At 42.7% G+C, this 12,944-nt stretch overlaps 1 protein-coding gene across 1 annotated transcript in view; it reads right to left on the bottom strand.

The window, feature by feature from the left end:
- Positions 1-12,944, bottom strand: part of KLHL12 (kelch like family member 12) — a 36,253-nt gene that overhangs the window by 3,322 nt on the left and 19,987 nt on the right. The window contains exons 7-9 of the mRNA XM_007988912.3: positions 2,504-2,610; positions 1,083-1,278; positions 152-310 (exon numbers count right to left, since the gene is read on the bottom strand). Coding sequence (XP_007987103.2) covers positions 152-310; positions 1,083-1,278; positions 2,504-2,610 — 462 coding nt within the window. The remainder of the gene's footprint in view (positions 1-151; positions 311-1,082; positions 1,279-2,503; positions 2,611-12,944) is intronic.

Raw genomic sequence — 12,944 nt, 5'->3', positions numbered from 1 at the left:
AGATAATCCCAATTAATGGAAAATATATTAACACACACCAGGGTTTTAGTTGAAGGGAAGCCTATGAACTTCATCCTAGTAAAAAGGAATCCTTACTCACAGTCCACTACCCATTGAGTTCTCTCCCATTCCTGCATCCCAGACTCGATACCTAGACAGTAGATCACTCCGCTGGCCACTACGAGTCCAGCACCTTCCCGGGCTGTCTGCATATCTCCCAGCATGCTCCACTGGTCAATGTTTGGATCATACCGCTCCATACTGGTGTGACGCCTGCTTCCATCAAAGCCCCCAGAGACATAGATCATATCTGCTCAGAATAAACAAATTACAGACTATTAGAGAATGACAGATTTCTAAGAACTCTTTCCTCTACAAATTTTCCAAGGATTCTTTAAAAGTCTGGGAGCAAAAACAAAGTATTTTTTAATGAGATAAGTCAATTAAGTTTTATAGACAAGGAAGACATCCAAAAAGAATGGGGTAAAATCAAATCCTTAAAAGCATTCAAAGACCACCTGGGAGTTTGCAAAAATACAACTAGTGCCAGTTCCCCACCTAGCACGTTGGAACTTGATTTGCCAACTTTGTAGTCAGTACTGAAACATCCATGAATATCGAACAGCTTCTATTACACTGATATTTCTGAAAGCAAAAAGGAATATTTGTTAGCTGGGCACAGTGGCTCACACCTGTAATCCCAGCACCTTGGGAGGCCGAGGCGGGTGAATCACTTGAGCTCAGGAGTAAGACATCAACCTGGGCAACATGGCGAAACCCTGTCTCTACTAAACATACAAAAAAATAGCTGGGCATGGTGGTGCATGCCTATAGTCCCAGCTACTCAGGAAGCTGAGGTGGGAGGATCGCTTGAGCTTGGGGAGGTTGAGGCTGCAGTGAGCCGTGATCGTGCCACTGCACTCCAGCCTGGGCAACAAAGAGAGACCCTATCTCAAATAATAGTAAAATTTGACCTTAATTTTTTCTCCATATTTCATGCTCCTGCCAGACAACAGGAGAGGTTAAAAACCCTGGTCCAGCCACAGTAAGATGGAAATAATTGCCCAGCACATCCAGCCTACCTCCCAGGGTGGTGGCTCCAGCAAGACCTCGTCGGACATTCATAGGGGCCACAGAATACCAGACCCCATCCTCATCTGCTGTGTAGTCTAGACATTCCACTGAACTAAGGCGGGAACGGCCATCATAGCCACCAATGACGTAGATCCGGTCATGTAGGGACACTGAGGCCACATAACGTCTCTTACGAGTGATGCTCTATGGATTTGGAGAGAAGAGGTACAGAGCATTTCAGTTAGGCAAGTTTTAGGCCTTACCTTTTGCTATCTTCCCTGTTGCATCTGCACACCTCTATGCTGCTTCACCTGTTATCATGAACCTTCCCTGAGTGGTTCATCCTCAAGTGGCTCCCAAATAGCTATCTACTGAACGAAATGCTTGTGGTGCTCTTAAAGATACAAGCTTTCTGCACATCTGCCTCTTTCCAAGGCTTCCAAAAGATTTAACAGCCTTCTGTTATCCAGTATCTGACTCCTTTCTTTTCCATAAGGCACTGGGCTAAGAGACTGATATCCTTCCATAAAGTGGAAAAGTATTCCCACACTGCTAATCAAAGGGCCAGGATTTATTACAAGAACCTTAAAAGGTAGGAGGGTTGGATTTCCATGTTTTCTTAGAAAGTACTATTGTTCATTCAGCACTGAAAGAGACATGCTGAGGAAGACAGATACAAACTTTTTTTTTTTTTTTCCTGAGTTGGGATCTCACTGTCACCCAGGCTGGAGTGCAGTGGCACAATCACAGCTCACTGCAACCTCGAACTCCTGGGCTCAAGCAATCCTCTGCCACAGCCTCCCAAGTAGCTAAGGACTACAGGCATGCACCACCATGCCTGGCTAATTTTTTTGTTTACTTTTTTGTAGAGACAGAGTCTCACCATATTGCCCAGGTTGGTCTTGAACTCCTGGCCTCAAGGGATCCTCCCATCTCAGCTTCCCAAAGGGCTGGGATTACAGGTGTGAGCTACCACACCCAGCCCAAACTTCTGAGCTCAACTGAACACTAGGTTCAATTACACACAATTTAACATTCAGTTCAGTTTAACACAGCATGACCAATGAAATGTGCTGGGAATTATACAGACAGCTTGGAAAGGCACCTAACTAGTGGTGGCCATCTGAGTTTACCTTGACACAGGGCCACTGACATTACTAAGGCATAATCTTCTAATCTAAACAGTCAAAAACTGTTTAGTGAGTACCTACTATGTGCACAAGACTGCTGTAAGAAACATGATCCTGTTATTAGGCTTTTCTACTCTTAAGGCTGGATTAGCTACGATCTGGAGCCAGAGACTGAGGACATTTAAGCTCCCTCCCAACGAATGGCTTTTCTACTCCTAAGGCTGGATTAGCTATGATCTGGGGCCAGAGACTGAGGACATTTAAGCTCCCTCCCAACGAATGGTTTCACCATTATTTACTGGCAAAAAGCTCCACTCCTGAGTCTTGGGGTCATATTTCTCTACCACGTCGATTGGAGACTGCTGGCTTCCGAAGCCCCCAACCACCAAAAGCACTTCATTGGCTCCTGAAGACAAAGGCAGAAAAAAGATGGGTTAGTTCAGCATCCCTAGATGGGTAACTAGTCACAGGGAAGTGTCAACAGAAACAGTTCTAGGATGTCTTGTTTTATGTGGCTGAGGGATGCAATCTGAAATGGGAGATAATCATAAGGCTGTCGAATGGGGAGTTATTTCTCCTTGAGGCTGTAGCTCTCAAGTCTCTGAAACTTAAATTTCTGGACAACATTAGAACTCTAGAAAGCAAACTTCAACATGACACTACACCATTTCTTTTCTTTTTTTTTTTTTTTGGAGACAGAGTTTCACTCTTGTTGCCCAAGCTGGAGTGCAATGGCACAATCTCGGCTCACCACAACCTCCACCTCCTGGGCTCAAGCGATTCTCCTGCCTCAGCCTCCCAAGTATCTGGGATTACAGGCATATGCCACCATGCCTGGCTAATTTTGTATTTTTAGCAGAGATGGGGTTTCTCCACGTTGGTCAGGCTGGTCCTGAACTCCCGACCGCAGGTGATCTGCCAGCCTCAACCTCCCAAAGTGCTGGGATTATAGGCGTAAGCCACCGTGCCCGGCAACACTGCACCATTTCAACCTATTGAGATGACTGGCTGACATAATACTTGAGGTCTTAAGTGCAGGTGAGAGGCTAAAGGCACTCTCTGCACTTCTCAGCCTGAAAAAACCCAAATTGGGAGGGTTTTTTTGTCGCAATGGGTAAAGAACTCTCCTAACCTTGTCACAAAAAAAAGCTGCATGTTGAAACTTAGGATCCAAGTGATGGATTTAAAGTCTCTTTTTCTGAATTGAGAAAGGGTCTCGCTATATTGCCCAGGCTGATCTCAAACTCCTAGCCTAAAGTGATTCTTCTGCCTCAGCCTCCCAAAGTGCTGGGATTACAGGAATGAGCCACTGTGCCTGGCCTAAAATCTCTTTGTCATGAACATTTCCTTCTCCAATGTAGTCAACTATATGATCACATTCCCTGCCAATTCATCAAAACCACAAGGCAACAAAAGACTAGAGTTTTAAAGGAAAAGTCTTTTTCTCTATTTTCCCAAAGAAGCTATTCTGACAGCCTTTATATCTTCCCCTTCCCCTAAGGCCTTACTCTGATAAAATACTTCCTACCTTGGCTCTTGGAGACAGGGTCTTGCTATATTGCCCAGGCTGGTCTCAAACTCCTGGAATCAAGCGATATTTCTGCCTTGGCCTCCCAAGTAGCTGGGGTTACAGGTATGAACCACAGCACCTGGCTTGGCTTTTTTCAAAGAGCAGTCTCTTTGAGAAAATCCCCTGTGCGTGTGCTCCATTAGAACTCATGGAGAGAACAGTTAGCTGGAGCTTTGGAAAATTCAATCACTAGGAAGCATCTAGAAAACCAAAGTGATCTTACAAGTAACCTGGACTTGAAAGAGCAAATGTAGTACCTTGAAGCTGACAGGAAACACAGATAAACCCCTAATGAAGTAATGGATTTGACAATTATCATCAATTGCTGGGCTAGAATCATTATTTCAAAAGCTAACATATTACTATGAGACATTGTGTGCTTCCTAATGGTGATGAATAGGAAGGACCACACTACCATCTAATGAGTCTTTTTTCTAAAAAATTGAGGCTGACTCTTTTTTTTTTTTTTTTTTGAGACGGAGTCTTGCTCTCAAGCCTCTAGTCCAACCACTAGTTTACAGGCAATACATAGGAGAAGAACATGTTAAATGACACTATAAAGATGCCAACAGCAGAGTCCAGAATGTGGGAAATTCTACAGGTCGAATAGCTTGGTTTCTTCAAGAAATAAATTGATTAGGAAAAACCAAAACAGGATGGAAACCTTTTCGATTAAAAAGAGACTGAAAAGAGACATGAAATCATTAGCAACGTGTGGACTTTGTCTGGCTCCTGATTTGAACAATGTAAGTACTCAAAAACAAACAACAAAAAATTATGGAAAAGAAGTTACACAAACACGTACTTATGACAATAAGGAACTGTGTGATTTTAAACAGTGATAATGGCATTCCAGATGTGTCAAAAATTTTATCCTTTTTAGAGACACACGTGGAAGTATGACACATAGTGATGGAATTATATCCAGTCTGGAATTTGCTTCAAAATAGCCTGGGCACAGTGGCTCACGCCTGTAATCCCAACACTTTGGGAGGCCAAGGCTGCCAGATCACTTGAGGTAAGGAGTTCGAGACCAGCCTAGCCAACAAGGCAAAACCCCGTCTCTACTAAAAATACAAAAATTATCTGAGTGTGGTGGTACACACCTGAAATCTCAACTACTCGGGTGGCTCAGGTACAAGAATGCTTGAACTCGGGAAGTGGAGCTTGTAGTGAGCTGAGATGGCGCCACTACACTCCAGCCTGGGCCACAAGGCGAAACTCCATCTCAAAAAAAAAAAAGCTATGTGTTGATAATTGTTAAAATTGAGCGATGGGTATGGGGGATCATTGTATTACTGTTTTTATGTTTGAGATTTTTCTTAATAAAACATATACACCCACACATAAACCGTGGAGTTTTTCTAAGAGGACACTTGTCTTATGTACTTGCCAAATAAAGTGGACCCTCTCCAAAGTGAGCCAGCAAGTAGGTCTCAGGAGTCAGCTCCTTCGAAAATGAAAGCATGGCCAGGCGCGGTGGCTCACACCTATAGTCTCAGCACTTTGGGAGGCTGAAGCAGGTAGATCGTCTGAGGTCAGGAGTTCAAGACCAGCCTGGCTAACATGGCGAAACCCCGTCTCTACTAAAAATACAAAAATTAGCCGGGTGCGGCATGCGCACCTGTAGTCTTAGCTGCTTGGGAGGCTGAGGCAGGAGAATCACTTGAACCCAGGAGGCAGAGGTTGCAGTAAGCCGAGATTGCGCCACTGCACTCCAGACTAGGCAATAGAGCAAGACTCTATATCAAAAAAAAAAAAAAAAAAAAAAAAAAAAATTCAAAGCACATGAATGAAGGGTTCTTTAGTGATTGACCTCACTTATGTCTGCCTAAGAGTACTTCAAATTGGGAGAAGCCAGGACCACAAGTTATTTGTTTTTTCTTTGGGAACACTATTCCCCTACATATTCCTTTTTCTTACTCCACCTCTTCTCTTCCTGACTTGAATAGACAAGGTAAGTGTGATCCTTCTATCCAGACACATTTCCCATGTAGATGAATATGATGCCAGCAGATGATATATGTATGAATAAAAATTCCCACACCAACCAAGAGGTATTTCCTGTGCTATGCAAATTTTAAAGTTTTCTCCCGATTTTTCAGCTCTTATTTCTGTTGCTTTATATGACTCCCTGCCCCACCCCGCCAACCAAAAAAAAAAAAAGTGTATATATATATATATATATATATATATATAAAAAAAGAGGTCAGATACAGTGGCTCATGACTATAATCCTAGCACTTTGGGAGGCCAGTGTGGGCAGATTTCTTGTGCCCAGGGGTTCAAGGACACTTTGGGTAACATGGTAAGACTCCCATATCTAAAAAAAATAGCCAGGTGTGGTGGCAAATGCCTGTAGTTCCAGCTCCTCCTGAGGCTGACATGGGAGGATCACTTAAGCCCAGGAGGTTAAGGCTGCAGTGAGCAAGGTTGTTCCACTGCACTTTAGCCTGGGGAACAGAGTGAGAACTTGTCTCAAAAAATAAAGTAACATAAAATAAAGAAGGCTGGGAGCAGTGGCTCATGCCTGCAATCACAGCATTTTGGGAGGCCGAGGCGGATGGATCACTTGAGGTCAGGAGTTCGAGGCCAGCCTGGCCAACATGGTGAAACCCCATCTCTACGAAAAATATAAAAATTAGCCAGGTGTGGTGGCACACACCTGTAGTCCCAGCTACTCAGGAGGGTGAGGCAGGAGAATCGCTTGAACCTAGGAGGTGGAGGTTGCAGTGAGTTGAGATCACGCCACTGCACTCCAGCCTGGGTGACAAAGCAAGAATGTCTCAAAAATAAAATAAAGAAAAAACCCCTCTCTTTCTTGATATTTCATTCAGGTACCTTTTGAAGGGAGGGGGAAAATAAGTAGAAAGGAAATAGATTATAATAAAAACCCAGAGAACGGACAGTACTTCCTGTTGGCTGAAATTTTCCCAATAAACATTCTGGTAACTATATGTCTACGGTGGAACTTGGTAAGAGGTGTTGGTGTGATTTGCAAAGGAGTTTGTTTTGTTTTGTTTAAAAGACAGGGACTTCCTCTGTCACCTAGGCTGGAGTGTAGTGGCACAATCTCAGCTCATCACAGCATCGACCTTCCAGGCTCAAGCAATCCTCCTACCTCAGCCTCCTGAGTAGCTGGGAGCACAGTGTGTGCCACCAAACCCAGCTATTTTTTTTTTTTTTTTAATTTTTTACAGAGAGGAGGTCTCACTATGTTGCTCAGGCTGCTCTCTTAACTCCTGAAGCTCAAGCCATGCTCCTGCTTTGGCCTCCCAAAGTGCTGAGATTACAGACATCGGTTTTATGGCTCTAAATGGCTGGGATCCTTCGATCACTGATTCTCAAACTTCTTTGCTGTGAAGGACTCTCTTCATTATTTTCCCCTGACAGATCCTGTGTTTTGACAGACTGTCTACCAAAGTGAGTTTAAGTAATTAACTTCCCCAGCAACTGCCAACAGAGCTTCTGATAACTATGAGAGCAACAGTGTTTCACACTGAATGGATACAATGTTAGCTAAATCTGAAGTCTTTATTTTGCCTGTTCAGCTTTTTCTAGCACAAAAATGATTTTCTTTTAGAATATTTAAAAATAACTCAAGGACTAGTATAATCACCATCCCCACTCACATATTACCCCTCCCTGTTAAAAAGACTTGAAAAGTTTTTTCCTTGTTATTATAAAACATATAATATACATTTTTACTGCTAAAAAACTTGGAAAATACAAGTATTACGAAAAAAATTACCCACAGTTCCACAATACAAAGACACACCAAAATATAACAATTTCCTTCCAGCCTTGTTTCTACACATTTATAAAACACAAATGGGGGCCTGGCGCAGTGGCTCGCACCTGTAATCCCAGCACTTTGGGAGGCTGAGGCAGGTGGATCACGAAGCCAGGAGTTTAAGACCAGCCTGGCCAACGTGGTGAAACCCCATCTCTGGTGAAAATACAAAAATTAGCCGGATGTGGTGGCACATGCCTGTAATCCCAGCTACTCGGGAGGTTGAGGCAGGAGAATCGCTTGAACTCGGGAAGCAGAGATTGCAGTGAGCCGAGATTGCACCATTGCACTCCAGCCTGGGTGACAGAACAAGACTCCATCAAAAAACAAAAACAAACAAAAATCCAAAAATAAACAAACAAAAAACCCCACAAATGTGACCATATTATATTATATGCTGATGTTTTTCATTTTCCAAATATATGAATAAGTCTTTTAGTACATGGTTATAATATTCTTAGGCATTTCGGGGTTCATAATTTTGGGTTATAAACAATCACATAAATAACCCTGTGATAAATATCCTGAACGTGAAACTTTTCCTAGTTGTTTTCTTAAAGAAATGGGAAGAATGCTGAGTAATGAACATGAATTAGAAAAAAAGTTTTTGACCCAGGCATGGTGGCTTACACCTGTAACCCTAGCACTTTGGGAGGCCAAAGCAGGCGGAATGCACAAGCCCAGGAGATCAAGACTAGCCTGAGCAGCATGGTAAAACCTGTCTCTTCTAAAAATAAAAAAAATTACCCAGGTCTGGTGGTGCACACCTGTAGTCGCAAGTCCCAGTTACCTGGGAGGCTGAGGTGGGAGGATCACTTGAGCCCAGGAAGTGGATGCTGCAGTGAGCCAACATCATGCCACTGCACTATAGCGAAAGAGTGAGACCTTGTATCAAAACAAACAAACAAACAAACAAAATACATGACCATGGTGGCACACGCCTGTAGTCCTAGCTACTGAGGCGGCTGAGGTGGGAGGATTGCTTGAGCCCAGGAAGTGGAGTCTCAGTGAGCCAAGATCATGCCACTGCACTCTAGCCTAGGAGGCAGAGTGAGACCCTGTCTCAAAAAAAAAAGAAAAAAAATATTTTTATATATAAGGTGACTTTTTGAAATTGTTACCAATTATACTCCCACCAACACTATAAAGGTGCCAACTCATTCTATTTTCTGAGGCACTGGATAGATTTTAAATCTCTGACACTCTGGGAGGCAAAAAATTGTATGTTTAATTCTTTATTACTAAGACCCTATTATTAATTTGGTTGCACTCCCTCCCTTATATCTAGTAGCCAGCTTTACTTGCCCTTCTGCAAACTGTACACTCAAATCTATATTGTTTCTCTCATGCATTCTTGTTTATTTTCTTTTTAGATACAAGGTCTTGCTCTGTTGCCCAGGCTGGAGTGCACTGGTGCAATCATGGCTCACGGCAGCCTCAGCCTTGACCTCCTGGCTCAAGCATCCTCCCAGCCTCCCACTTCAGCTTCCCTAGTAGCTGGGACCACTAATTTTTTTTTCTTTTCTTTTTTTTTTTTTTTGAGACAGAGTCTTACTCTGTGGCCCAGGATGGAGTGCAGTGGTGTGATCTCGGCTCACTGCAACCTCTGTCTCCTGGGCTAAAATGATTCTCCTGCCTCAACCTCCCCAGTAGTTGGGATTACAGGTGTGTGTCACCATGCCCGGCTACTTTTTATATTTTTAGTAGAGACAGAGTTTCACCCAGTTGGCCAGGCCGGTCTTGAATTCCTGGGCTCCATCGCCCACCTCAGCCTCTAAAAGTGCTGGGATTACAGGTATGAGCCACTGCTCTTGGCCCTGTCTCATGCATTCTTATGAGCTCTTTACACACAAATGGTTTTAACCCTTTAACCCTTTATTTATCTATCTATCTATTTATGAGATAAGAGTTTTGCTCTTGTTGCCCAGGCTGGAGTGCAATGGCGCGATCTTGGTTCACTGCAATCTCCACCTCCCGGGTTCAAGCGATTCTCCTGAGTAGCTGGGATTACAGGCATGTGCCACTACGCCCAGCTAATTTTGTAGTTTTAGTAGAGACGGGATTTCTCCATTTGGTAAGGCTGGTCTCGAACTCCCGACCTCTGGTGATCTGCCTGCCTCAGCCTCCCAAAGTGCTGGGATTACAGGCGTGAGCCACCCCGCCGGCCAACCTTTTAACCCTTTAAAGGGTTGTTCCAAACCTATGTTCCTAATTTGTCATAATTTTGTATATTTTATTTATTCAAATATGTTTTTATTCTTTGTCATTTCTTCCACTATTTTGTGCCTAGAAAGTCTTTCTCCTCCAGAAGAACTCCTAAGGTTTTAATGTTTTAACCCTAAGTTGGAGACCAATACTTAAACAATCTGACTCGTCTAAAAAAAAGTTAATGAGAGAGTAAACCAGAAAGAAGCCTGTTTGTTCTCTGCCAATGATGGAGTACTTGTTAAGTGAGATTTTTATCTTTTTAATGAGAAAACCTTGTCTAGGATATCTGACAAGAACAGTGTGAAAAAGCACACTTCTAAAACTGAAGAACCTGGCGGTGGCATGGTCATTATTTTTAGGAGGGGAAGGGGAGTGTGTGTATGCTGTGATACGTTTTAGAGGAACAGGTGCTGTGATATGCTGTTAGAGGAATAGGGCAGATGCAGGACTGCTAAATAACAGGGTTCAGAGACTCAGATTTCCATTTGCATTGATCTTTAGTTCAAAAAAGGAGACAGCCACAAATTAGAAAAGCAATTTCCATTATATCTTCTTTGAGACAGTAATGGGTAAGGTTAATAACTAAAAATCCCTTATTTGGCAGACTATTTTAACTTGGCTGTCAATTTAATTTCCTTCTGTTGTATGCAGAAGAGTTATTATCCTGGTAGCTGGTTTAGCAGCCAATATGATAGAGATGGGTAGAGGACATGATAGTAAGAACAATCTACTTTCTAAGGCAATATCAAAGTGATACTAAGCATCTAATTGGAAACTGCTTCAGCATTTCCCTTCTAGAACTTCTGAAAAATAACCTCAAGACTATGAAGATAGTAGATTCACAGTCTAATCCTTTAACGTCAGGAGAATAAGCAAGTTCTCTAACCAAGCAGAAGCCCCTTTTGCTGCCTGTTCAGAGATATGCAGGAAATGTACCTTCAAAGAATCTTCTGGGTTTACTGATTCACAAAAATTTTCATTAGCTTTTAGTTCAATTTAATAAGCAAATAATGAGTACTATCATGCAAAAAGGAAACATTTTTCTATGTTGGAAAGTACCTTAGTGATTGAACGTTAACTCTCTTGATATAAAGAACTGGTAACCCAGAGAAGTTAAAGGACTTGTCCAAACAGCAAGTTACTAGAGTGAGTGACGGACATGGGAGTAAAAATAAAAGTAAGCAAAATGTCTTATCTCCTAGTGCCAGGTTCTTTCCACTACGTCACTGGCTCTCATGGTATAGGTTGAGTAACCCTTATCTGAAATGCTTAGGACAAGAAGTGCTTCAGATTTCAGACATTTTTGGATTTTTGTAATATCTGCATTATTTATTTGCATAACTATTTGCACATCCCTAATTCAGAAACCCCAAATTCAAAACGCTTCAATGAGCATCTCCTTTGAGCATTACGTTGGCACTCAAAGTTTTAGATTTTGGAGCATTCTGAATTTCAGATTAGGGATACTCAACCCGATTTTTTTCTTTTTTTTTTTTTTTTTGAGACAGAGTCTTGCTCTGTCGCCCAGGCAGGAGTGCAGTGGCGTGATCTTGGTTCACTGCAGGCTCTGTCTCCTGGGTTCAGGCCATTCTCCTGTCTTAGCCTGATTTTTAAAAATAATAATTATTTTTTAAAAAACAAAAGCAGGCCGGGCGCGGTGGCTCACGCCTGTAATTCCATCCAGCACTTTGGGAGGCCGAGGTGGGCAGATCACAAGGTCAGGAGATTGACACCATCCTGGCTAACAGGGTGAAACCCCGTCTCTACTAAAAACACAAAAAATTAGACGGGCGCGGTGGCGGGCACCTGTAGTCCCAGCTACTCGAGAGGCTGAGGCAGGAGAATGGCGTGAACCCAGGAGGCGGAGCTTGCAGTGAGCCGAGATCGTGCCACAGTACTCCAGCCTGGGCGACACAGTGAGACTCCATCTCAAAAAAAAAAAAAAAAAAAATACAAAAAATTAGCCAAGCATGGTGGCACACACCTGTAATTCCAGCTACTTGGGAGGCTGAGGCAGGAGAATCACTTGAACCTAGGAGGCAGAGGTTGCAGTGAGAGAAGATTATGCCACTGCACTCCAGCCCGGGTAACAAGAACAAAACACCATCTCAAAAAAAAAAAAAAGGTTCCTACCCTGGGAGGAAAGGGAGAATTGGGAGTTATTGTTTAATGGGTACAGAGTTTCAGTCTCGTTAAGATGAAAAGAGTTAGAGATTGATTGTATAACAACGTAAGTGTATTTAACATGATTCAACTATACATGTAAAAATGGTTAAGATGCTAAATTTTATGCTAAATATATTTAATTTATTTATTTTGAGATGGAGTGCAATGGCACAATCTCGGCTCACTGCAACCTCCGCCTCCCAGGTTCAAATGAGTCTCCTGCCTCAGCCTCTGAAGTAGCTGGGATTACAGGTGTGTGCCACCATACTCTGCTAATTTTTGTATTTTTAGTACAGATGGGGTTTTGCCATGTTGGCCAGGCTGGTCTCGAACTACCGACCTCAAGTGATCTGCCCACCTTGGCCTCCCAAAGTGCTGAGACACAGTGCCTGGTCTGCTACATATATTTTACAAAAAAGAAAAAAAGACTTCCATCCAGAAGGTATACAAATATTTTCCTATAATTTCTTCTAATATTTTCATAGTTTTTCAACATTCAGTCCTTCAGTCTATCTTGTGTTGATACGTATCTTTGTACGAAGCATATGAAACACAGATCACATTTTGTCATCCTGCAGTAATAGAAAATACCATCAACAATGCCCTTTCTAAAAGTTCTCTTTTTAAAATACAGTATCTTTGAGTGGTAAGATTATAGATGATTTTTATTTATTTTTTGGTTCTCTGTATGTCTAAAGTTCTACATTGAACATACAGTACTTATGCCATTAAAAAATATAGGGGAGCTAGCCACGCATGGTGGCTCATGCCTGTAATCCCAGCACTTTGGGAGGCCGAGGTGGGTGGATCAATTGCAGCCAGGAGTTTGAGACCAATCTGGTCAACATGGAGAAACCCTGTCTCTACTAAAAATACAAAAATTAGCTGGGGATGGTGGCAGTCGTCTGTTGTCCCACCTACTTGGGAGGCTGAGGCACCAGAATTGCTTGAACCTGGGAGAAGCTGTAGTGAGCCAAGATTGCTCCACTGCACTCCAGCCTGG

This window comes from Chlorocebus sabaeus, chromosome 25 (genome assembly GCF_047675955.1).
Source record: "Chlorocebus sabaeus isolate Y175 chromosome 25, mChlSab1.0.hap1, whole genome shotgun sequence".
Lineage (NCBI taxonomy): Eukaryota > Metazoa > Chordata > Mammalia > Primates > Cercopithecidae > Chlorocebus > Chlorocebus sabaeus.
The sequence above is the reverse complement of the archived record's forward strand: the minus strand, read 5'-3'. Positions and strand labels throughout refer to the sequence as shown.